Genomic DNA, 26,323 nt, shown 5'->3' with positions numbered 1-26,323 from the left:
CCCTATGGGAGATCGGATGACGACGGACCGCAGTGCCCGTCGTCACCCGATCCGATCCGCAGACGGATGGAAAAATAGCTTTTTCCTCCGTTACACTTTTTCGGATCGGAGCGGGTCGGATGTCAGCGGACATGTCACCGCTGACATCCGACGCTCCATAGACCTCTATGGAGCACCCGTTCAGGTCCGCCTGAAAAACTGACAGGCGGGCCTGAACGGGACGTCAGTGTGAAAGAGGCCTTAAACATTGATTCTACAGCAAGTAACTCAGATGTAACCATCTCTATCTGGAGTGTAATAAACTTCTGGTTATCTTTGTTGTGTGGTCCTGGGCAGGGGATTGGCCAGTTACATGGAGCCTTTCCCTCCATTGCTATTGCTCCTATGGGGGACAGCCTTGGATCTGAGATTTTCGGAGAGTTATCATGAATATTAATGGTGTATTGAATGACATGGCAGCCTGTCTATAGCTGTAATTCTAGGCTGATTCAACTGCCATTTTGCCATCCCCGGGTTCCACATAGACACAATAATATTTGACAGCTCCCTGATGGATGAGGCCAGAGGTTATAACAACATAATTAAATGTTTATTGATTCATCTTCATAACTAAGCAGGTGAAGAGAAATCACCTAATCACGGTACTCTTAGGAGTCCAACGATTAACCCTGTGGAAGATGCGAGTACTGGAGCCACAATATGGCAGATGGCTTGGCTATGTGGTGCAAGTATAGGCTCCCTATAGCCTTCCAAGTAGTGAAAATCACAGCATATCATACAAACTACTGATGGGCCATTGTCTGTCCTAGCTTGTCACAGGCAGAGACCACACGTACAGGGAGAATATCCTCGCATAAGTGGGATAGCAAGGTTCTCTGCAAATTAGTTACAAACAAGATAGGGTCTGTAGTTTTATTCTTCAGTTGAATCTGTTTGTAAGTCGGAACAGGTACATTTTTTAAATGTAGCTCCAGCCAAAAAAACTATTTTATTCTTTTTGGATAGCATAGGGAAGGGTTAAAACCCCTTTAATGTTTGTTTTGCTGTCTGTGCCCCTATTCAGAAGATTTCACCTCATTTTCTGTCCCAATGAAAATCAATTTTGAAAATTTTGGGTTGTTAAGGAAACAAGGTTTGGTGATAATGCATCAGTGGAGGAGGTACCTTGTCCCATAATAACTCTTACAGGAGTGAATTTCCCTTTCATTGGGTAGATTTCCTCTCACTTCCTGTTGTCTCCCTCCGTTTGTAAGTAGGAGTCGTTTGTAAGTTGGATGTTTGTGACTAGGGAACTGCTTGTACAATTAAGTGCAATAAATTAATATAGAAATGTGATGTGTCAATACTTAAAGCGGAGTTCCACCCTAAAGTGGAACTTCCGCTAATCGGAACCCTCCCCCCCTCTGGTGTCACATTTGACACCTTTCAGGGGGGAGGGGTGTGCAGATAGACAGGTATTTGCACCCACTTCCGGACATAGACTCCCACAGGAGTCTATGCCTCTTCGTGTCCCGGCGCGCTGTCTGCTGGGAAGCACACGGGTCCCAGAGACGGCGTGGACCATTCACATAGCGCAGTAGGGAACCGGGAAGTGAAACCGCGACGCTACACTTTCTGATTCCCTCACAGAAAATGGCGGCGGCAGCAGCCGAGAGCCGAGCGATCGATCAGCCTCGGCTGCTGACATCGCTGGACCCCAGGAAAGGTAAGTGTCCATTTATTAAAAGTCAGCAGCTGTAGTATTTATAGCTGCTGGCATTTAATTTTTTTTTTCAAGTGGACTCCCTCTTTAAGAACAGTGGTCTCCAAGGTACAGGCTGGATGTGACCCTTTGTTTGCCTTTATCCAGCCCTTGAGGCACTATTCCTCCCACTGATATGAGGCACTATTCCTTTCACTGATACAAGACACTATTCCTTTCACTGATACAAGACACTATTCCTTTCAATGACACCAACAATGAAGCACCATTCCTTCCACTGACACCAGCAGTGGGGAATTAGTCCTCCCATTAACAGCAACAATGTGGTATTTCTCCTTCGATTGACATCCATGATGGGGCACTAATCCTGCCACTGGCACTAACAATGGTGCATAGTTCCTCCCACTGATATTAACAATTAGGCTCTATTCCTCCCATTGACACCAATGATGGGGCACTAGTCCTCCAACTATTACCAATGATGGGTTACTATTCCTCCTATTAATTATTTTTTTTGGTTTGTAGATACTTGATTGTATGATATTAGCACTGGTATTACTTGGATAACACTAAGTCAATTTATAGCACAGGTCGCACCACATATATACTTATAAGGAACATTTGATTTGTCATTGGGGAACATTACTAGTCTACAGCACGCATCACGTTTACACAGCAGGTTTACTTATTCATTAATTTATTGCTTTGGGATTTTCGCCTTGAGTATTGGATAGCACATGTCACTTTAAACAAATAGACTAACCTTTGGCAGCGCCACTGCCACCATATTCTTCTTATTTTTTACTATTCCTCCTACTCACCACAAGTACTATGTATTTTTTTTTTTTACCCCCACTGGTCACCAAGCCTAAGACATTGGGGTTAATTTACTAGAACTGGAGAGTGCAAAATCTGGCGCAACTCTGCATAGAAACCAATATCGGCTTCCAGGTTTTTTTTGTTTGTCAAAGCCAAATTGAACAAGCTGAAGTTAGAAGCTGATTGGCTACCATGCACAGCTGCACCAGATTCTGCACTCTCCAGTTTTAGTAAATCAACCCCAATGTTTACTCCCACTGATCACCAAGCTTTAGACATTGTCTACTCCCACTGATGACCAAGCCTTAGATATTGTCTATTCCCACTGATCACCAAGCCTTAGACTTTGTCTATTCCCACTGATCACCAAGCCTTAGACTTTGTCTATTCCCACTGATCACCAAGCCTTAGATGTTGTCTATTCCCACTGATCACCAAGCCTTAGACGGTGTCTATTCCTGCTGATCACCAAGCCTTATGCAGCGTACACACGACCGGACTTTTCGAGGGACTAGGTCCGACGGTCTTTCCGACGGACTTTCGGCAGACTTTCCGAATGAACGGACTTGGCCACACACAATCACACCAAAGTCCGACGGATTCGAATGTAATGACGTACGACCAAACTAGAATAAGGAAGTTCATAGCCAGTAGCCAATAGCTGCCCTAGCGTCGGTTTTTGTCCGTCGGACTAGCATACACACGAACTGATTTCTCGGTCCGGCGGAGTTCCGGTGGAAAAATTTAAAACATGTTCTATTTCTAAAGTCTGCCGTATTTTTGGCAAGCAAAGGTCCGATGGAGCCCACACATGATCGAATTGTCCGACGGACTCGTTCGGTCGGACCTTTGCTTTCAAAAAGTCTGGTCGTGTGTACGCGTCATTAGACGTTTATTCCCACTGATCACCGAGCCTTAGACATTGTCTATTCCCACTGATCACCAAGCCTTAGACATTGTCTATTCCCACTGATCACCAAGCCTTAGACATTGTCTATTCCCACTGATCACCAAGCCTTAGACATTGTCTATTCCCACTGATCACCAAGCCTTAGACATTGTCTATTCCCACTGTTCACCAAGCCTTAGACATTGTCTACTGCCACTGATCACCACGCCTTAAGGCTTGTACACACGATAAGAGAATCTGAAGTAAAATTTCGTACGACAAGCGATCGGCCAATTATCTGATCGTTAGTATCGTGCTTTTGATAGCTAATTCCGACTTTTTGGAAGAGAAAACCTGAGGGTGCAGGCTATAAAATTTTTTATTGTAAGTGAATACAATATCTGATTTTCATTAATTAGTATAGTTTTCATCCGAAAAAAATTGTAAGAGGGAGACTACGCATGCTCGGAAACGAAAAAATACATTACATATCAATTCAATACATTATATCACTTCCGAAGTTGTATTCTGTCGTATTCTTCATTTTCGATATGAGACTAGCATGCAATAAAAAAACAGACAATTATTCGTCCGATAATATCATTGTGTGTACCAGGCTTTAGACATAGTCTATTCCCACTGATGCTGGGGCATTTTCTATTTTCACTGACCACAGTCCAGCCCTCCTAAAGTCTGAGGGACAGTAAACTGGCCCTTTGTTTAGAAGTTTCGTTTGGAGACTCCTGTTCAAGAGTTTTAGTTCAGTAAGGCAGAGCAAAGGCCAGTAATGATGTTTAAAGTGAGGTTACCCAAAGCGGACAGTCAGTTTTCAATTGACTTTTGTCCAATCAGCCACAGATAATTTCTGTTATGACTTGTTACACTTTTGGACACCATCACTGTTCATTGTTGACTAGACAGATTCGGGTGGAGTTGCCTGTTGTGGGTGACACAACCTGGCGGAGGTATCACTGATGCCGCATGCACACGACCGGACTTTCCGGCAGACTAGGTCAGACGGAATCAGTCTGTCGGACAATCCGATTGTGTGTGGACTAATACGATCATTTTTCATTAAAAAAAAATCAGACAGACCTAGAAATAGAACATGTTTCAAATGTCTGATGGATTCAACTCCTATCGGGAAAACCGTTTGTCTGTATGCTGCTCTGACGGGCCAAATACGATGCAAGGGTGGCTATTGGCAACTGGCTATTGAACTTCCTTTTCTAGTGCTGTCTTACGTCATCACGTTCAAAATGAACGGACTTTCGAACGGACTTAGTCCGTTTGTGTGTGGCCAAGTCCGTTCATTCGGAAAGTCCATCGGAACTCCGCCGAAACGTCCGTCGGGAAGACCGTCAAACCTAGTCTGCCGGAAAGTTCGGTCGTGTGTACGCGGCATTAGGTGTATGCTCTTCCTGTACGGCGACACTTCCCGTGTCTCACTTTGTGTTCCACTCTCAGAAGGTTATGGATCTTTAGGTTGCAAGTGAGCTGAGGCCTTAAATTGGTGGAATAATCTCATTGATCTGCGTGTGAAGGCTCAATATGGCCAGTGAAAGGGAAAAGGCAATAGTTTGCTTCCTGTTGTATCCTGTCCATTAGCTGTTAACCCCTTAGGCACCACCTTCCTTTGCTGGTAATGGAATCTTGCTAATAGAGTGGAGACCCAACTGACTGGTAAAAATGTTTTACATGAGGGTGATCGCGGTAGATGAAACACATACAGAAAAAAAAGCGATCTACAAACTGTTTTTTATGAACTGAATGGACATAGCTCTCTCATTCCTAAGGCGAAGATAGACAGGATAATTGTACACAATACTATGGTCAAATATGGAACATTTATTGTGATTAAAGTGGAACTTCACTCTCCCAAACAACATTATTTTTAATCCTCATGCTGATAGCATTAGTAAATATATAGGAAAGTATATTATATTTAATTGTTTTAAACTTTTTTTATTATTTTTTTTTTTTTTTACATTTTTTCAGTTACTTCCTGGTCTCTTGCCTAGGCAAATGATGTCATACATCCCAGGAGTCTTCAGGAGGGGAGGAGAGGAGGAGGGGTTTTCTCAGCTAAGCACACTCTCCTACATCCATGCTTGAGCTAGGGACAGATAGATTCCAGGAAGTAAATGTTACATGAATCATTTGTCCTTACACAAGATGGTCACAGCTTATTGGGATGTTTTTTTTTTTTTACCAAAGATATGTAGCAGAATACATATTTGCCTAAATTGAGGAAGAAATTTGATTTTTTAAGTTTTTTTTTAATTGGTTGTGTTTTATAGCAGAGTATATATATATATATATATATATAAACAAAATAATAGTGTAGCGCTAGGTATATAGTGATATAAACACAAGAGAAAAATCCGTGTATGAGCAATATTAAATAGTGCCCCATCATTGGTTTTAATGCAGGAATAGTGTCCCATCATTGGTTATAATGGGAGGAATAGTGCCCCATCATTGGTTATAATGGGAGGAATAGTGCCCCATTAATTGTGTCAGTAGGGGGAATGGTGCTCCAAGGGCCAGATAAAGGCAAACAAAAGGCCACATCCGGCCCCTGGGCTGCTGTTTGGAGACCACTGCTATAGGGGTTCCTTGAGAAAAGAACAGTGGCAGATTGCTCTCTTGCCTGCGCAGACAACTAAAATTAGGGGGGGTCACTACAATTTTCTGATCGCTGCCATTACTAGTAAAAATTAAAAAATAAATAAATAGATAAAAATATACCATAGTTTGCAGACGCTGTAACTTTTGCGCAAACAAATTTGATAAGATATACATGTCTTGGGATTTTTTTTTTTACCAAAAACATGTAGCGGAATACATATTGGCCTAAACTGATGAAAAAAATCAGATTAAAAAAAATAAAAAATATAGTTTTTTTTTAATTGTTGTTTTTTTTGTATAAAGCCCAAAAAAATAAAAACCGTAGTGGTGATCAAATACCACCAAAAAAAGGGAAAAAAAAGGATATCAAGTTTTTTTGGGGTATAACATCTCACGACCGCACAATTGTCAGTTAACCACTTGAGATCCCGCCCATAGTCATATGACGTCCACAGGAGGGATCTCCCATCCTGGGCGGGCGTGATATTAAGTCCTTGGCTTCCCGGCCATTTGGGGAGCGCTGCATCACTCGGTAGCCGGTGCGCATGCCCAGCGGCCGCGATGTCCACCGGGCACCCGCAATTGCCGGTAGTAGAGCCGGGACATGGATCTGTGTGTGTAAACACACAGATCCACGTCCTGTCAAGTGAGAGGAGACCGATCATGTGTTCCCAGTACAGAGGAACTCCGATCGTTCTCCACCCCTTGTGAGTCCCCTCCACCCCTTGTGAGTTACCTGTGACTCCCTAGGTAACACTGTGACTCCCCTTCCCTGCCAGTGACATTTATACAGTAATCAGTGCATTTTTATAGCACTGGTTGTTGTATAAATGTAAATGGCCCCAAAATAGTGTCAAAAGTGTCCGATATGTCCACTGCAATGTCACAATCATGATAAAAATCACAGATCGCCGCCATTACTAGTAAAAAAAAAATAATAATAATAAAAATGCCATAAAACTATCCCCTATTTTGTAGACGCTATAACTTTTGTGCAAATCAATCAATATACGCTTATTGTGATTTTTTTTTTACTAAGAATATGTAGAAGAATATATCGGCCTAAACTAAGGGAAACATTTTTTTTGTTTTTTTTTTTTAATTGGGATATCAAATACCACCAAAAGAAAGCTATATTTGTGGGGGAAAAAATGATATGGCCTGGACAGGAAGGGGGTGAAAATGCCCGGTATTGAAGTGGTTAAAGTAACGCAGTGCCGTATCGCAAAAAATCGCCTGGTCATGAAAAGGGGTAAGGCCCCTTTCACAGGGGCGGATAGAATTCAGCTTTTAGCTGTGGACAGATGAAGTTATCTTCCGCAGCTAAACGCACACAATGCTTTCCTATGGCCCCATTCACACACTACGTTTAGCGACGGTTTCGTTACATGCGGTTTTGTGCAGATAGAAAAAATTGACTGTGTTCAGAAACGATTTAGCACAGATATCTGCACATAACCGTGGGTAATCGCAGTGCGCTGTTTCCGCTGCGGATAGCAGCGGCAACAAGGAAAGAAACAAACAGGAATGGCAAGAATGTTCCACTGCAGGTAAACGCAGCCGCATGTAAACACCCGTAAACGTTTCTAATCGCAATGTACAACTGCAAGTGATCGCTGTGCCTGGAGTCTTGGAGTTTCAAAATAACAAAACATGCTTTTAACAGCGGCAGAACAGCCGCCCATGTGAAAGGGGCCTAAACCTTTCCGGAGCTGACATGGAAATGTAGGCTGTGAACCCTGAAAATAGAAGCTCTATTTAAGCCCCTGATCCAATTAATGTACAGTACACGGCTGGGGCGTTACTAGGTCTACATAAGATCTGGGGCTAGAGCCCATAGCAGCGTAGTAAAGAAAGTCATATGCTTGAGCGGGCGTTCACATATATATATACAGTAATATATGTGTGGTGTGTGTGTGTGTGTGTGTGTGTATATATCCCCAGAGAGCCCCCCACTTACATTGGGGTCTCCAGAGAGCCCCCCTTAGATCAGGGTCCCCAGAGAGCCTCCCCCTTGCATCAGGGTCCCCAGAGAGCCCCCCATTTACATTAGGTTCCCCAGAGAGCCCTCCTTACATCAGAGTCCCCAGAGAGCCTCCCCCTTGCATCAGGGTCCCCAGAGAGTCCCCCACTTACATCAGGGTTCCCAGAGAGCCCCCCTTACATTAGGGTCCGCAGAGAGCCCCCCACTTACATTAGGGTCCCCAGAGAGCCCTCCTTACATCAGAGTCCCCAGAGAGCCTCCCCCTTGCATCAGGGTCCCCAGAGAGTCCCCCACTTACATCAGGGTTCCCAGAGAGGCCCCCTTACATTAGGATCCCCAGAGAGCATCCCCCTTAAAATCAGGGTCCCCAGAGAGCCCCCCACTTACATCAGGGTCCCCACAGAGCCTCCCACTTACATCAGGGTCCCCAGAGAGCCTCCCCTCCCCTTGAGGACCCCTGCAGAGACTCAGGGCTATGGGACCCAGATTCGGGGCTGTAGCCCCAAAAGCCACCCCCTAGCGACGCCACTGGTACAAAGTATACGTCTTGTATTATACAATTCTGGTGAACAATTCAACTTTCTGACATCCACGCAGAATTGCAGTATGACAGTTAGGGGTGGGTGGGCTCTATTTATGCTATTCCAAAAAGGCCCGAATTCTGATAATAACGACACTACGAATAATTATAATAAACACAAGTCTTTATAAGAGGCTTATTTGATTTATCCACTGATATGTCTCGGTCCTGTTCATTCATTCATAACAATTTCTGGTTTAACCCCCGACTGGCGAGCTGCAATTGAGGCCACAACCCCTAATTGAAGTATTGATGGAGGCTGTGCCAAGTTTCCACAGGGCTGGATGCTGCTCCATCCTGACACAGGAACCCGAGGAGGCATCCGTCAGGCAAAAGAGAGCAGTCAATATTCATTAGTGTGTGTGAGATTTGAGTGGCAGAGCGGCCCTTTACATCCGAACACGCGGCCCCCCCAGGGGACATGCTGCCGTTCTACACCAGGCTCTGCCTCTCCTCCACTTTCTCTCTGTTTATTCTCATTTGTAATTAAATAAGCTGCAGATACCCCAAAGGAATGAGGGGGGAAGATCTGATGGAGGGAGATGAACCAAAATATCAGGCTTACATCTGTCTTCCTGTCACCATTTACAAGTGCACTGGCTGGGCACAGAAGAGGGCCTTGTACATCTGTGCAGTGGTGCAGTGTTTAGGGCTACCAAGAATACAGGAGGGCAGTTGTATGTGAGCACATTATTCAACTGCCAAAAGATTTTTATCTATTAAAAAGAAAGCCTCCTAAAAAAAAAAAAAAATACACCCTGCAAGGCGAAGGCATAATGAGCTAGTATGCATAGCATACTAGCTCATTATGAATTACTTACCTGAGATCAAAGCCCTAGCATCGGCTCTCGTTCGTCTCCTCCAACGCCGCCATCTATCCCCGAGTGACTTCCGGGTATCTCGGCTCCAGCACTGTGACTGGCCACGATTACATCACTCCCGCGCAGGCGTGCTGGTGCCGCTAGATCGCGGTTAGAAATGGCACGCTCAAACCGATCAGAACCCTGCTAGGATTATTACTTTACTATGCCCGTAAATCTATAGTACTCAGATGGAAGGCCTCAACCGCACCTTCAATAAATTTCTGGAAGAAGTTAGTAAATGCGGCTCTACCCTTGTACAAAACTACTTACCTGTCACGTGGCTGTGGCAAAAAATTCCACAAAATATGGGATATTTGGATGGAATCCCTGTCCACGAATGCAGATTCGATCGATAATTAGTATCACTCAATTAAGAACCGAGAATGACGCAGGTGGCATCCCTAATCTCATAAATGTCTCTGGGCTGTTCAGTTAATAGTCTATGGGGAGGAGGGGAAATGTGAATATGTAAGTGTAATGTACATTTCATCCCATGAATAACTAAGCAAGCTTTGCAGGGTATACGCAAAATTAGAGGATTACTTTGCATATTCTTCATAGGTGGTTTGAGCGTACAGTGGTTTTGTTAGGAATATATAACTTTATATGTATGTATGTATGTATGTTTTTTTTTTTTTTTTTTTTTTTAGTATTGACCCAGCCTGGGTATGCCCAATAGGCTGTTTTGTTTTGTATGTAACTTGAAATTACAATAAAAACAATTTTGAAGAAAAAAAAGAAACGGCACGCTTAGTGCGCCCGCGCTAGATGTCTATGGCGCATGCGACGTAGATATCGATGCTGCTATTCCTGCAAATATCTCCTAAACCTTTTAGGTTTAGGAAATATTTCTTGCACCTACAGGTAAGCCTCAATTTAGGCTTGCCTATAGGTTAAAGTGGTTGTAAGGGGTTTACAACCACTTTAAGCACTTGACCTCCGAATGTGTATACGTGATGGCGTTGCGCTGTGTGTAATATACAAATATATGCCCAGACCAATTTTTAGCTTTCAGCACTGTCACATTTTGAATGACAATTGCGCAGTGATGCAACACTGTACCAAAAACAACATTTACGAATAAGTGAAGTATGTTATTTGTATATTTTATCTGAATACTTTTATATGTTGGCAGCTTCTCCCATCCTTTTATATCCTATTCTATAAAGTTTGGTTTTGCACATTAGTTCCCCTATTTCTTTATATACCAAAAGCAACATTATTATCATTTTTTCCCACAAAAAAGCTTTTTTTTGGGTAGTATTTGATCACCGCTGGGGTTTTTATTTTTTGCGCTACAAATAAAAAAGACAGAAAATCTTGAAAAAAACGTTTTTCTTTGTTTTTGTTTCAAAACTTTGTAAATAAGTATATTTTTTCCTTCACTGATGAGACTGCACTGACGGGCACTGATGAGGCGGTACTTATTGGTACTGAAGAGGTGCCACTGATGATGAGGCACTTATATGCGGCACTGACAGGCACTGATAGATGGCACTGATATTGCGGCACTGATAGGTGGCACTGATATGCAGCACTGATGGGCACTCATAGGCGGCACTCATAGGTTGCACTGGGCACTTATAGGTGGCACTGATTGGTGGCACTGGGCACTCGTCCTAGCAATGTAGAAGTATAACATATCGGCCTAAACTGAGGAAAAAATATGTTTTTTTATATATTTTTGGGGGATATTTATTGTAACAAAATGTAAAAAATAATGCGTTTTTTTCAAAATTTACGCTCTTTTATTTTTTTTCTTATAGCGCAAAAAATAAAAACTGAAGGGGTGATCAAATACCACCAAATGAAAGCTCTATTTGTGGGGAAAAAAGGACGTCAGTTTTGTTAGGGGAGCCATGTCGCACGACCGTGCAATTGTCAGTTAAAGCAACGCAGTGCCGAATCGCAAAAAACGCTCTGGTCAGGAAGGGGGTAAAATCTTCCGGGGCTGAAGCGGTTAAAGAACACAAAATACAGGGATATGGGAAATAATTACCGATACTGACACACGTACACCTACGCAGGTTGAACTGGGTGGACCATTGTCTTTATTCAACCTTACCTACTATGTAATATAGCGATCACTGCTAAAAAATATGCACTGTCACTGTACTAATGACACTGGCTGGGAAGGGGTTAACATCAGGGACGATCAAAGTGTTAACTGTGTGCCTAGCTAATGCTTCAGTGTAGTGGGGGAGGTGCTTTTACTAGTGGAAGGCATGGATCTGTGTTTTTTCTTTACAGAAACACAGGATCCATTCCTTCTATATTGACAGAATGGCAATCTGCCTTGTTTACATAGGTAGACTGCCGCTCCGCCTGTGTACCGAAGGATCGGTGGGTGCCAGCGGACATCAGGTCTGTGGGACCCGCTGTGTAAAATCACTGCTGGAGCGAGCCGCCGGCATCGTGCACTCATATAATCTTTAACCGCTTGCCGACCAGCCGCCGTCATTTTACTGCGGCAGGTTGGCGCGATCCCGCGAACCGTCGTAGCTTTGGGTCGGCTCACGGGATTGTGATAGCAGGCGCGCACACGAGCCCACTGCACTGCAGGGGGTGCCGATGCTCGCGATGACCACTGGCCATGAGCGATCGCAAGCAAGAGGGACAGAACAGGGAAGTGTGCAAACACCTTCTCAATTTTGCATCTTTCTTTTTTCTCCTAAAGTGCCCTTTCCCATTGAAAACAATGGGGCAGCGCCGCTTTGCTGGCGGTTTTAACCTTTTTCAGCTGCTAGCGGGGGTTAAAACCACCCCACCAGTGGCCGAATAGCACTGCCAAAACGAGTGTGAATGTAGGGTAAGACAGTGTGAAAGTAGTAGTCAGCTACCCCCTTCTTTTCTGTCTTTACCTAGCCCCCCTTCTTTCTCTTTCATCTTTCTTTCTCCCACACTCTTTCTCTTCTTTTTCTATTTCTTCTTGTCTGTGTATGTATTCTCTCCTTTCCTAAAATATACTGTATATAAAATACTTTTACGGAAGAAATTCTGTTTCAGTTTTTGGCAGGCAGCTTGCTTGGCAGACTTGCCACACCTAATGGGAGGTTTGCTTCCATCCCATGATTGCCAACTAATTTTGTATGGCATTATGTATCTACCAACAGGCGTCTTTGACCCCGTAGCCTGTCCTTAACTGAGGTATAACTTCATTGCTTGTATTTTGTACTCCCTCAACTGTGTCTGAGTTGCCTTGTCTTTGATACTGCTTCAGATATTGTGATTATCAACCTTTGTCTTTCGTTAAATAAAGAATTAAAAAAAATAAAACTTTTTTAGCTCTATTAATCCTATACGTTGAATAAGCGATCTTTAACTATTGGCCCCCCACCTCTCTGGTGCCCGGGTGCACTGCACCCTGCGCACCCGCCTAGGATCGGCCTGATTGGCTGTTGGTCACGTGAGACCCTCAGCTTCTTGTAGTGTTGCCAACAGAAGCATTTCAGTTTGGACTGGATGGGCTGCTTTGGTGGCCCAGTGCCCCACTAAACACTTTCCTTTCATCCACGTGACTCTTTATTTACTGTGTACCCCTCTGTTCTTCAGGTAACATCGAATACAGTTGTCCTGTGGTTAATGACTGTGAAATTACCAAACGGCGGAGGAAGTCTTGTCAAGCCTGTCGCTTCCGCAAGTGCCTGAAAGTTGGGATGATGAAGGAAGGTAGGTGCAGGAGAGAACCTTTGGGTCTCAAATAGATAACAGCTTTATTATTTGGGTCTGAGCTACAAAAAAGTTGACCTCAACACAAACACCTTTGGACCCTTTGTAAATATGATGCTAGTATTGTAAAGGCTCATACACACGATCGGACTTTGTACAAACTTTCCCGTGGACTTTTGTACAAAGGGCATTGGCCGTAAATTTGTATTGCATACACACGATCTGACTTTTTAGGCAACAAACACGAACGTAGTGATGTTTCAATGTACTGACGACACTTCAAAAGAGGACGTTCAATTACTCCGGCGCCACCCTTTGGTCAACTTCTGTATTGTTGTCTGATCTTTTGCATTGGTTCTGAGCATGCGTGTTTGTACTTTGTAAAAAAGTCTGATGGTTTTGTGTACACACGATCAGACTTTGCTCCATCGGACTTATGTTGGCCAAAAGTTTGTCCGTTCGCACAGCCAAGAAAAGTCTGATGAAAACCAAAAATGTTTGTCTGATGGAGCGTACACACGGTCGGATGTTGCCTTAAACAGCAAATTTTCATATTTGTCCGATCATGTGTGCGGGCCTTAACAGAGAATGTGGAAGAGCTTGTTCCACTGCTCTGCTCTGGAAGTCCCCAGAGTATTACCTTTGATCAAACACTTTAGCTCTGTATTGACTCTATTGATTACCACAGAGGCAAAAGCTGAGTTTGGGAAGTAGATTTATCTGTGAGCTAGAAATGTACTGCAATATATAAATAGACTTAGGCTGCTTTCACACTGGGGCGGTATTCAGGCGTTACAGCGCTAAAAATAGCACCTGTGTAACGCCTGAAAAAAACCGGCCCCTTTAACTCCAGTGTGAAAGCCGGAGCGGGTTTAACCCCTTTTCGGCCGCTAGCGGGGGTTAAAACCACCCCGCTAGCGCCCGCACACCGCCGCTAAAACGACGGTAAAGCGCCGCTAAAAATAGCGGCACTTTACCACCGATGCCGCTCCCGCTGCAGTGTGAAAGCAGCCTTAGGCAGGTCACGTGAAGATAATCGTTTAAAACTATTCATTGTGTTTGGGTGGAAGGTGATAGAGCACCATTTCTGTAAAAATAATAGGAACCCAACATTAAGATGGGAAGCTAACATTCTCAGAAAGAGAGATTATCAATGGCAGCCTACCTAATGTCTTATGACAGCAGGTACATTTTAGGTAAAAATGTATCTAGTTTTGTTGCCGCAGTATGACCCCTTTCACACCAGGGCGTTTTGCAGGCGCTATAGCGTTAGAAATAGCGCCTGCAAAACGCCCTAAAGAAGCTGCACCATTGTGTGTAGTGTGAAGCCCTGAGGGCTTTCACACTACAGCGGTGCGCTGGCAGGACGTCAGAAAAAAGTCCTGCCAGCAGCTTCTTTGGAGCGGTGAAGGAGCGGTGTGTTTACCGCTCCTCCACCGCTGCTGCCCATTGAAATCAACGGGGCAGCGCTGTAATGCCGCCGGCAAAACGCCCCTATTGCGGCGTATTGCCGGCGGTTTTAACCCTTTCGCGGCCGCTAGCGGGGGGTAAAAGCGCCCCGCTAGCGGCCGAAATGCGCCGCAAATCCGGCGGTAAAACGCCGCTAACAATTTTACAGTTTTACAGTTTACCGCCGACGCAAGGTGCGGTGTGGTGTGAAAGGGGTCTATGAAGATCTGTTGCAATCAGTGCAGGTGACATCCAATTTGACAGCAACGGGGATAGTGGAAAGGGAAGGAGACTGGCAGAGGAACTGCGCTAGACTTTTATATCAGGATACAAAGGTACACAACCCGAACTGTCATGTCCTTAACAGTCCAAGATGCCAAACTGCAAGAGTATCTTAGACTGCATTTGCACCTGAGCGACATGGGAGGGTCAAGTGATACATGGGCAGAAATGCTTGTTTCTGCTAACATTACCAGTAGGGTTGCCACCTTTTATATAAGTCAAACACTTTAGCGGTGAACAGCAATCTTTTATAGTATGTGCTATACATATATTTTGCAATTAAATAGCATTTCTAATCAAATGAAGTTAATCACATCAGTTACATCAGAGTCCACAGAGTTCCCCTTTTACTTCTGAACTCGCAGAGTTCCCTTACACTATAAGAGGGGACTCTGCAGACTCTGATGTAAGGGAGAACTCTAGATAAAGAGATGGAGTTACCACCGTTCCAGGTAGGTCTGCTGAAACAAAAAGTTTTTTCCTCCAGGAAATGAAGAGCCCCAGGTGGCGGGTAATGCATATAGCAAATCAAGGTGAGTAGAAAATTCTGGACAGCCGTACTCCAAATTAAACTTTTCGTGCCTTTATTAAAACATCAGGATCACACTGTACATGTCACAGCAAAGTAATACAGAACCAAAAACAGCTGACACGTTTCGCACTCATCATAGTGCTTACTCATAGCTTACTCATAAGGGAGAACTCTGGGGACTCTAACATAAGAGATGTCCTGGGAACCCTGATCTAAGTGGGGCCACTGGGAACTCTGATGTATTGAGAGGACTCTGATGTATGGGGGAACTCTGAGAACCCTGATTTACCTTAGTGTACTCAGGAGAGAGAAGGGGGGAGACTTCAGTCACCCCTTGGCAGTCAGCACCTCTCATCCAGATGTAGCAGAGGCTGCTGGAGTGTGGGTAGACACAGAGGGGTAGGGATGGGAGGAAGAGGAGCAAATCAAGCCCTTTCTCCTCTCTCATTAGTGTGGGGGGAGGGGTAATTGTTAGTGCTGGCTTTGGGCAGGGTGAAAGAGAGTGTAACAGACAATCTTGGCTTACAGAACTGCAACCCCATAGTCTGGTCTGAATAATGTGCCCGGGTTTCAGGAGGTCTGAAACCCGAACGTGTGATTCCAAACCCGAACTCTCCAGGTGAATGCCGGACAGGTGGTAACCCTAGTTACCAGAAACCCACGAAAAAACATGCATTGCGCTCGCAGTGCCCCCATTTCTTAATAGTACCCCATAACATTAGATGTTTTGTCATGCATTTTGCAAAGGCCAAACGCGCTTGGCTCAATGCCAATAAATTATACTCAAGCTTCTTTGGTGCATTTGTCATACAATAGGCAGACAAACGTGGCAAAACATGCTAAAGTGCAGCACAAAACACAACACGTTGCTCAGGTGTAAATGCCTTAGTGAGAACTCCCTGTTGTTTTAACAAAGCAATGGAGAAGCTCCAGAAGGGAGGCCATATATATATTAGATGCACAGTTGTCAATAAATGAATCAGACCTTGCCACAGGATATTTATTGGAAGCTGGTGGTTTAGCCCATCATCATTTGCCAGAAACTGATATACATTTTGAGCGGACTGAAAACCACCTTATCTACAGGCACTATATTGAATGCACATAGGGCAGAGGCCTCCAATCTTTCTAAAGAAAAGGCCAGTTTACTGTCCTTTAGACCTTAGGGGGGCCAGACTGCCCAGTGGGAGTGGACAATGCCCGATCTTTGGTATTAGGGGGAGAAATAGTTGGTGCCAGTAGGAGGAACAGTGGCCCATTTTTGTTATCGGTAGAAGGAATTATGGCCCATTGTTGTTGTTAGTGGAATGAATAGTGCCCCACTGTTGATGTTAGTGGCAGGAATAATGCCTCAAGGGCCAGGTAAATGCAAGCAAAGGCCCTCATCTGGCCCCAGGGCCTCAGTTTGGAGACCACTGACATAGGAGAAGCCACATAACTGCAGATATGATAACTAGTAATACAAAGAGGATGCAGTGTTGAGTATGAACTTTTAATTAAAGATATGAAACTTTTGATCCTAGGGGTGAGACTGGATCGAGTACGAGGTGGGAGGCAAAAGTACAGACGCCCGGTGGAAACTGAAGCTCCAGACCCTTGCAGCTTTCTCAACACTCTTCACTCACTACCTGGAAAGAAGACAAGTAGGTATCAAGGAGTATTTAAAAGTAATAGCATGTTAGACCCCATTCCTGAAGTGTGGAAGACTTCCATGTCAAGCGCATTCACTTACATACTGTTACATCTCTCGAACAATACTGAGAGTTTTCAGATTGCAAAATTAGCCAGTGCCTCAGGTTGTGTCCTGCAACAATCCGTACACTTGATGAGTAGGGGCAACTGAGACTTGGTCCCAGCCTGTGCAGAAACAGATCAGCTCCTTCCTTATCATGGAAGGTTTCTTACATCCTTCTCTGGGAGTCTACTCCATTCTAACTCCTTACATGGCTACCAGACTAAGAGTCATATTGTCTCCGCAGGGTAGCCACTTTTGCATGGCTGCTGCACACCTTGCTTACAATCCACTGTCCATCCCCTAACCAGCACTCTCTTTACTTCCCACTGACAGCACCACTGGGTATAAGAAACGCACACTGCTTAATGCCGAGGAACTTTTACTTAAAACTTCCTAATTTAGAATGCAACATTTTATTGTTATTATTATTTTTATTATACATGATTTACTGTATATAGAGGTAACCGTTTTACAGTGCTTTACCATAACTCCCAACTGTTCCTGATTCCGAGGGACTGTCCCTGATTTGTAAAAATGTCCCTCTGTCCCTCATTCCCCATCATTTGTCCCTCATTTTGGTCTGATCTATATAGTGGTATATAAAATGCACGTTTTATCTTTCAAAAAGTGTTTCCCAGCCCTAAACCTTTCATCCAATTTCTAAATTGCTGCATTTGTACATTTTAAAAGCCAATATAAAGAAATAGTAGTGGTAAAAAAAGTCCTTGTGGATTTAATTAACCTTTTTTTGGTTAATTCTCCTTTAAGGAGGTGTGGCAGGGGCGTGTCCTATGCCTACATACGTTTGTTAGTAGGTGTCCCTCATTCCCATCTCAAAATGTTGGGAGGTATGCTTTACAACATGATGGCAGACAATTACAATACAATATAATACAGGTGAAATCAGAGGGCGCTGCTAGTTAGCGCTTACAATCTACAAGGGAGGGTCAAGTGATACAAAAGGCAATAAATGTGGGGGATGAGCTGATGGAGAAAGTGGAAATACAATTGTTAGGTGGAGGTGGGATAGGCTTCTCTGAGAAGAAGAGTTTTCAGGGACCACCCAAAATTTTACAGAGCAGGAGATAGTCGGACAGATTGGGGTAGAGAATTCCAAAGGATGAGGGAGGCTTGGGAGAAGTCCTGGAGCAAGCATGGGAGGAGGTAATAAGGGAACTAGAGAAAGGATTCTCTTGGGAGGAATGAAGAGGACGATTTGGTTGGTATTTTTGAGTGATGTAGCTGGGGGACGAGTTGTGGATGGCTTTGTAAGTTATTGTTAAGTTGTGTAAGTTATTGTTTGTATTTTGAATTTAATTTTTCAGGTGAGTGGCCAATGGAGGGATTGGCAGAGAGGGGTGGCAGACACTGAACGATTGGTAAGGTGGATGAGTCTGGCAGGAGCATTTATGATGGGCTGAAGGGGGTATAGCCTACTGTATGTAAAGCTGCCTGGTACACACTAGTATTTATTTTTTTTCCGTTTAGCCCAGTGGGCTGAGAAAAAATTTGATAGCTCGGGAGGAGCCGCTGTACAAACTATCCAAATGTTTGTACATCAATCTCCCCTGCTGTGCTATTGTGTTTTGACAGGGGGGGTGGCCCCCCGCCAGAACACACCGGTCAGCACTTTCAGCAATTGGCTCAGAGTGCTGATCAGATGCCGAATGGCAGAGCCTTTTTTTGGTCATGCCACTTTGACAGAAGCTAGACAAATGTCTGGCTTCTGTAAGACTGGCTGCCGTTCACACGGGCTGAATGTCGGCTGGTTCAATGAAAAACAGATATTAGGCCTGTGTGTACTAGGCTTAAAGGTAAGCCAATGAGAAGGGAGTTGCAGTAGTGAAGGCGCAAGAGATGACCAGGGAGTGAACTAGGAGCTTTTTGATGTCATTGGTTAGGAAGGGATGTATTTTGGAGATGTTGCAGTGGTTGAGGTGGCAAGCTGTGAACAGTGATTGGATGTGGAGCTAAAAGGAGAGTTCAGAGTCCAGGACTACACCTAGAACCTTGGCATGCAGGGGACATCTTGATCAGCAGATCAGTAATTCAATACTCTGGGATAAGAGCTGTGGGTTGTGCTAGCTTTTAAATTAACAGTCCTCCTTCTTCTCTTTGACCTCTTACAGCAAATAAAGTGGTGTCACATTTGGTTTTGGTTGAACCCGGAGAGATATTTGCCAGCCCTGACCTCAACCTTCCAGACAGCGACCTGCGTACACTGACCACACTGTGTGAGCTAATCAATCGCGAGCTGCTTATCACCATTGGCTGGGCCAAGCACGTCCCAGGTAAAAGGCATCATTGACACATGAGCTCTGTAGGATCATTAAATATTAATGCTAAGAAAAAAATATCTAGTGAATTAAAGGGATCCTATCGTTTTTCTTAAAAAGTTTTTTTTTTTCTTTTAAGAATAAGAATGTTAAAATGATCACTGGTCACATTAATTCAAATAATCTTATCAACCTGTGTCATTGTTTTACAATTTTTTTTTCTCTGTACTGCGTGTAATATATATATATATATATATATATATATATATATATATATATATATATATGTCAAAGCACAAAAGAAAATGCTTTATAAATGGCGGAATCTCAAAGTGGTAATTTAAGGAGTTAAAATGATCAATGATGCCAACGAATATAAACCGAAGCCTGATATGTTAGGAACTGGCAAAAATGTATCACAATGACCATTTTACAAATTAGTTCCCAAAGTTCATTCCTTTAGCTTGTTATAAATCAGTGCCAGAGAGACAGCGTGTAATTTGAAATTAAAAACTTTCACAGACACAGTAGTTTTTAAGCAATAAATAATTTTGTCGCCATAAAATCAGGCTGGCTTCTGTCAAGGTAAATTGAGTTTTGCTCCAATGTACCTTACCCACACGTTGGGTTAACAAGACGCATTGTGGCGGGTGATGGTTCCCCTCTAGGTCGGGTTCTCTGCTATCATTTTGCTGGATCTATTGAGTGCCTCAGAAAAGGACACAGATTATCATCTCCGAGTTAATAGTATTCAGGGTCTCTTCAGCATGTGTGACATGGCAGAGCCCTCTCCTGTGATAGCAATCTCCAATATTTCCCAATTAAACTCGGCACTCAGGTTTATAAAGAAACAATTGTATGGCCATGGTTTGAAAAAGGCAAGTAATGGAGGTTGACACTACAAAGAGCAACTAATTGAAAAGCAAGGGAGAGTGTGACAGGCCAAGGGAGGTTCAAGCTGATATCCTCAGAACAACCCAACCTCACTGCAGTAGAGGTTATTGGGGGAGGTGGAATATGATGCAGAACCCAGATTTCTGCTTGTAACAAGGGCAGCACATTGACTATGTGATCAGCACCAAGTTTGTTGTTAGGGGCACCAGTCTTCATCCCATGCTACTAAAAATACTCAGACTTAATATGACAGTTGGGCAACTATCCCATTTATAAGGAAGATCTTTAACACTGCTGGTCACCTACTTCAGGTAGAACTAGAAAATGCATTTCCTGGAGAAAATGCGTGGGAATGCTGAATAGCATCAAAACTGCCCCATCATATTGCCCCCATCAAAACTGCCCATCATATTCCTCTATTATAAATCAGTACATGGTGTGTCTGTGCTCTCCCCCACCGCCCATCACTGTGTATAAGAAGCTTTGGTAACCATGGAAACAAAACAGACAACAAAAGCCTGGATGCCCTAAATTTAATGACATTTTCTGAAATGATCACTAAACTTAAACAGTTTTTTCACAAAAAACTGTAAAAAATATCAAACTGAAAAGCTATAGCCAGATAGCATAATATTTTGTGAACATTTTAAAGTTTGTTTGGCGGCTGTAGGTGAAAGTATGAAGGAGCTGAAACTTTTGGTAACGGAAGAAGATTTTAAGGATTTTAAGCATGCTCTCATTGACTTCAATGTTAAAAAAAAGTGTTAAAAAGCTTAAAATTTTAAAAGTATAAATAGTAGAAAAAAAGTTTAAAAGTTGAATGGCTTTAATAGCTGAAAGTATGCAGAAGTTACGCAGAGCCAAAAAACGTACGGAATAATAATAAAAAGATTAATAAATAAAAAAACGAATAACAATAGTGGGACTGTTGTGTAAGATATTGGCACAGGGACTGTATGCATGTAGAGAGAATGTTAAAGAAGAACTGAAGTGCTGCAGAAGGTAAAGAACTAGTCACTAGCCACTTCAGCCCTGGAAGGATTTACCCCCTTCCTGACCACAGCACTTTTTGCGATACGGCACTGCGTCGCTTTAACTGACAATTGCGCAGTCGTGCGACATTGCACCCAAACAAAACTGACATCCTTTTTTTCCCACAAATAGAGCTTTCTTTTGGTGGTGTTTGATCACCTCTGCGTTTTTTAATTTTTGCGCTATGAACAAAAAAAGAGAGACAATTTTGAAAAAAAGAGCAATATTTTTTACTTTTTGCTATAATAAATATCCCCAAAAAAATATATAAAAAAATAATTTCTTTCTCAAATGGTACATTTGGTTCAACTAGAGAAAAAAAGCACCCATAGAGGTAGGCACCACATCCCAAAAATAGAAAATATAATGGGTAAGATATAAATAGGGATTTTGACGGTGCTTACTATCAGAAAAATAGACAGTTTAACCACTTCAGCCCTGGACCATTTTGCTGGTCAAAGACCAGACCACTTTTTGCGATTCGGCACTGCGTTGCTTTAACTGACAATTGCGCGGTCATGCAACGTGGCTCCCAAACAAAATTGGCGTCCTTTTTTTCCCACAAATAGAGCTTTCTTTTGGTGGTATTTGATCACCCCTGCGGTTTTTATTTTTTGCGCTATAAACAAAAATAGAGCGACAATTTTGAAAAAACACATTATTTTTTACTTTTTGTTATAATAAATATCCCCCAAAAATATACATAAAAAACATTTTTTCCCTCAGTTTAGGCCGATACGTATTCTTCTACATATTTTTGGTAAAAAAATCGCAATAAGCGATTATTGAGTTAAGTTAAGTTAAGTTCTAGCGTTTACAAAATAGGGGATAGTTTTATGGCATTTTTATTAATATTTTTTTTTTACTAGTAATGGCGGCGATCAGCGATTTTTATTGTGACTGCGACATTATGGTGGACACATCGGAGATTTTTGACACATTTTTGGGACCACTGTCATTTATACAGCAATCACTGCTATATAAATGCAGTGATTCCTGTGTAAATGACACTGGCAGTGAAGGGGTTAACCAGTGGGTGGCAGTGTAGGGGGTTAGGTGTTTCTAGGGGTGTGTTACTAACTGTGGGGGGCTGGGCTTTCATTTAGTGAACACTGATCTCTGCTCCAATCACATGGAGCAGAGATCTGCATCACTAGTTGCTAGGCAGAATGGGGAAAAGCTGTTTACAACAGCATTTCTCCGTTCAGCCGCCCTGTGAGACGATCGCGGGTATGCACGTGGCGATCGAGACTCACGGGGGTCCCGGCCGGCGGCGCGCTCGCGATGGCAGGGCGGAAATAAAGATTGGACGTATCTGTACGCCAATATGCCTGCCCGTGCCATTCTGCCAACGTACATCAGCGTGCGCCGGTCGGGAACCGGATATAATACAAAATTGTATACATTTTATTAGAATCAAAGTTAAAATAGTATAAATGACAACAATAATATACAGTGGTGGTCTGGATGGTCAGGAAATAAACTGAATGAAGAAATATTGTTGCACATTATCCCAGCATGTTTCGCAGATATGCTTCCTCAGAGGATGTGCGATTGCTCAAACAATAAACTTTCTAAGTTTAAAATAAAAAATACAGAAAATTACATTAATTATCAACAATAACAAAGGGACATATTGAGAGAAAAATACCACTTAGATAGCGAACACTGCTTACCACCAGGCAACCCACTTCAAACCACTGCCAGATGATGTACAGCCATTTAATAGCCCCACAAGTCTAATTTCACCAGAAAACCGTAGAGGGCAAAAAGTCCAGCTACAAAAAAGGAAAGTAACGTAGATAATATTTGTCGGGAAACTAAGGGTACAATATTGTTGCACATATTGCAACAACGGGGTTAAAAATTCTCCAATTCTCGATAAGATACTATTAGTAATTTTATCTACCTATTATTAATTATAGTGATTTACTTACATAAAATCAAGTTCGCGGCCAGCTCAGAAAAGGAAGGGCTGAGCCCAGCCCTGACAGTATTAAGGAGTTAAGATTAGGTTGCGCATTCGAAATTGCTTAGACATGTGGTTAAGTGGGGCGGTAGAAAATGTGTGGTTGAACCGCTGTAAAGGGGTGTTTACATGCTGTCGGCACACAGCTATCGCCCCTTTTGCATCCTGTCAAGTAAATAGGGGAGCACTGCAAACACCCCGCAATCTTGGTTGTGGTATGTTGGTGCAGCAACTACAAGGTTGAAACAGGCAGTGAAAAGGCATCACATTGACTCCACACCGACTGTCAAACATGGATCACTATTAAGCGGCACAGCAGTTTGTCTTAAGGGGTTAAAGGAGAAGTATAAACGTTAAAGAAAAATCAAACGAACAATATGTACTCACCGCCATGTTGCAGAATCTGCTCCATGTCGGCAGAAGCCTGCTTTTAGCTGACTGGGTCACAGGAGGACCAAAGTAAATGTACTCCTGTGACCCTCTGGAGACGTACAACCAAAAAAGATTCGGCCTTACTTTTCATTTAAGTTTTAGGATTAGGTTATGTTTCACTGTTGGGTTAGGTTAAGTGTTAGCCCCTGTACACACGGTCGGAGATTTCGACAACCAAATCCGTTGGATTTTATCCGTTGGATTTTGTCCGTCGGATTTTGTCCGAAACTGTTGCATACACACGGTCGGACTAAGTTGTCATAAAATCCGATCATTCAGAACGTGATGACGTAAATTCGTTACGATGGGACTACGTTCAGGCTAGTAGCCAATAGCTTTGATGTAGGAATTTGGACTGAGCATGCGTGGTACTTTGTCCGATCAAAATTCTCACACATTCCGACAGATTCTCCGACCGTGTGTACAAGGGCTTAGAGGGTTAATGTATTATTAGAGTAAAGGTTGAAATTGATAATATGCTAAAGGGAAAGTGCTAGAATCTGTACTAACATAGCTAACATCTGTCAGGGTCAACTTTAGGGGTAAGAGTCAATAATGGTGAGGGTACACTTGTTTTCAGTGCTGAAAGTACCATGCCGGAAACAACGTGTCAGGTTAAAATTGGTGACACAAAGGTGAGTTACCTTTTAATCCCCTCTCATTACTTTAAATGAGGCCCACTTACTGTATAATTACTTTCTATTCATTCCTACAATTCTTCTTTCTAGTTATTAAATCTGAATTGGACATTTTAAAGCATATCTAAAATAAAACTTTTAAACCTCAAAATGTTGTTGCACATTAATTAATCTTAATTAAAAAAAAAAGTCCAATGCTTTTTTTTTAAATGTAATTATAATAGCAATGCGTATCTGCAAGCACATCCTGTGCTATTATATTAATACTTAATCAGTGAATGATCAGGGACCCACCGATCGTTCGGGTGCATATTTTTTAGCACTGATCACTGTATTAGTGTCACTTTTTTGGGGACCAATTTGTCTGCCGCAATATCGCAGTCCTGCTATAAGTCGCTGATTGCCGCCATTACTATAATAAAATAAATAAAAATATCCCATAGATTATAGACGCTATAACTTTTGCGTAAACCAATCAATTTACACATATTGGGATTTTTTTTTTACCAAAAACATGTAGCAAAAATACATGTTGGCCTAAATTGATGAAGGAATACAATTTTTTACATTTTGTATTGGATGTGTTTTATAGCAGAAAGTAAAAAAATATTGTGTTTTTTTTTTTTTTTTCAAAATTGTCAGTCTTTCTTGTATATAGTGCAAAAAATAAAGACCGCAGAGGTGATCAAATAAGAAAGAAAGCTCTATATTTGGGAAAAAAAAGGACATACATTTTATTTTGGTACAGCGTCGCACGACAACTGACAGTTAAAGTAACGCCGTGCCGTATTTTAAAAAATGTCCTGGTCATGAAGGGGGGTAAACCTTCCAGAGCTGAAGTGGTTAATACTGTGATGTTCAGCAGTTGCAGGAGTGCTCCTGTATTCACAGGGAGTTCATATAAAAGTTTAAAGAATGTGCACAGAACAAGGAAAAAAAGTATAAACAAAGTAAATGGGAAAACGGTATTTTCCATACAGAAAATAGAATATTGGTTTCCTTACAATGCTCTATAAAACAAAATAAATTTCCCTACATTTAATGTTTTTTCCTCCATTTTTCTTCCTCTTAGGTTTCTCTGTCCTTTCCCTGGTGGATCAAATGGCTCTTCTGCAGAGCGCCTGGATGGAAGTCTTGGTCCTGGGCATCGTCTATCGCTCTCTAGAGATGGACAACGAGCTGGCAGTTGCAGAGAACTTCTTGTTGAGCAGGGAAGAGTGCCGTAGCTCTGGCCTCTTGAACCTTCATTCTGTACTTCTCCAGCTGGTCAGGAAATATCGCAAGACAAAGTTGGACAAAGAAGAATTTGTCACACTAAAAGCCATGGCTCTCGCCAACTCAGGTACTGATATAGTAATGTTCTGATGTCCATTTTCAAAAATAATTACCGTATTTATTGGCGTATAACACGCGCCGGCGTATAACACGCACCCCAAGTTTAGGAGGTAATTTTAAGAAAAAAACTTTTAGGAGGGAAATTTAAGGAAAAAAAACTTACATTTAAATGCCCATCAAAGCAGCCTTATCAGTGTCCATTGCAGCCTTCTCCATCATTGCAGCCTTATCAGTGTCCATCTGCACCCTTGTCAGTGTCCATCTGCAACCTTGTCATTGCAGCCTTGCCCCAGTGTCATTTACAGACTTTAAAAATGGCGCCGCCGAGATACAGCGCCAGATGTCCTGTGTATCTCGACAGCTTTCAGACGTTCTCTGTGGCTTTTGCCCGCTCTCGCTGGCTTTTGGCCGTTCTCGGCAGCTCTCGGACTCTCTTGGCGGCTTTCGGCGGCTCACGCGGGACTGGGAGAATGGCCGAAAGCCACGAGAGCAGCCAAGTGGCTGACAATTGGCAGGGGATCGGCGTATAACACGCACCCTTGATTTTCCCCTGATTTTAAGGGGAAAAAAGTGCGTGTTATACACCAATAAATACACCTGATTTCTACATTT

The 26,323-nt window shown here is 42.8% G+C and overlaps 1 protein-coding gene across 2 annotated transcripts in view; it reads left to right on the top strand.

Moving 5' to 3' along the window:
• The window catches only part of LOC143983160 (estrogen-related receptor gamma-like), a 79,180-nt gene that overhangs the window by 36,482 nt on the left and 16,375 nt on the right, over positions 1–26,323 (top strand). For both annotated transcript variants that reach the window (XM_077482539.1, XM_077482529.1), the window contains exons 3-6: positions 13,021–13,137; positions 16,924–17,043; positions 19,265–19,426; positions 25,449–25,718. In XM_077482539.1, coding sequence (XP_077338665.1) covers positions 13,021–13,137; positions 16,924–17,043; positions 19,265–19,426; positions 25,449–25,718 — 669 coding nt within the window. The remainder of the gene's footprint in view (positions 1–13,020; positions 13,138–16,923; positions 17,044–19,264; positions 19,427–25,448; positions 25,719–26,323) is intronic.

Source organism: Lithobates pipiens, unplaced genomic scaffold (genome assembly GCF_037356315.1).
Source record: "Lithobates pipiens isolate NorthernLeopardFrog02 unplaced genomic scaffold, aLitPip1_a1.2 Scaffold_1, whole genome shotgun sequence".
NCBI lineage: Eukaryota > Metazoa > Chordata > Amphibia > Anura > Ranidae > Lithobates > Lithobates pipiens.
Note: the sequence above shows the minus strand (reverse complement) of the source record. Positions and strands in the feature narration are given on the sequence as shown.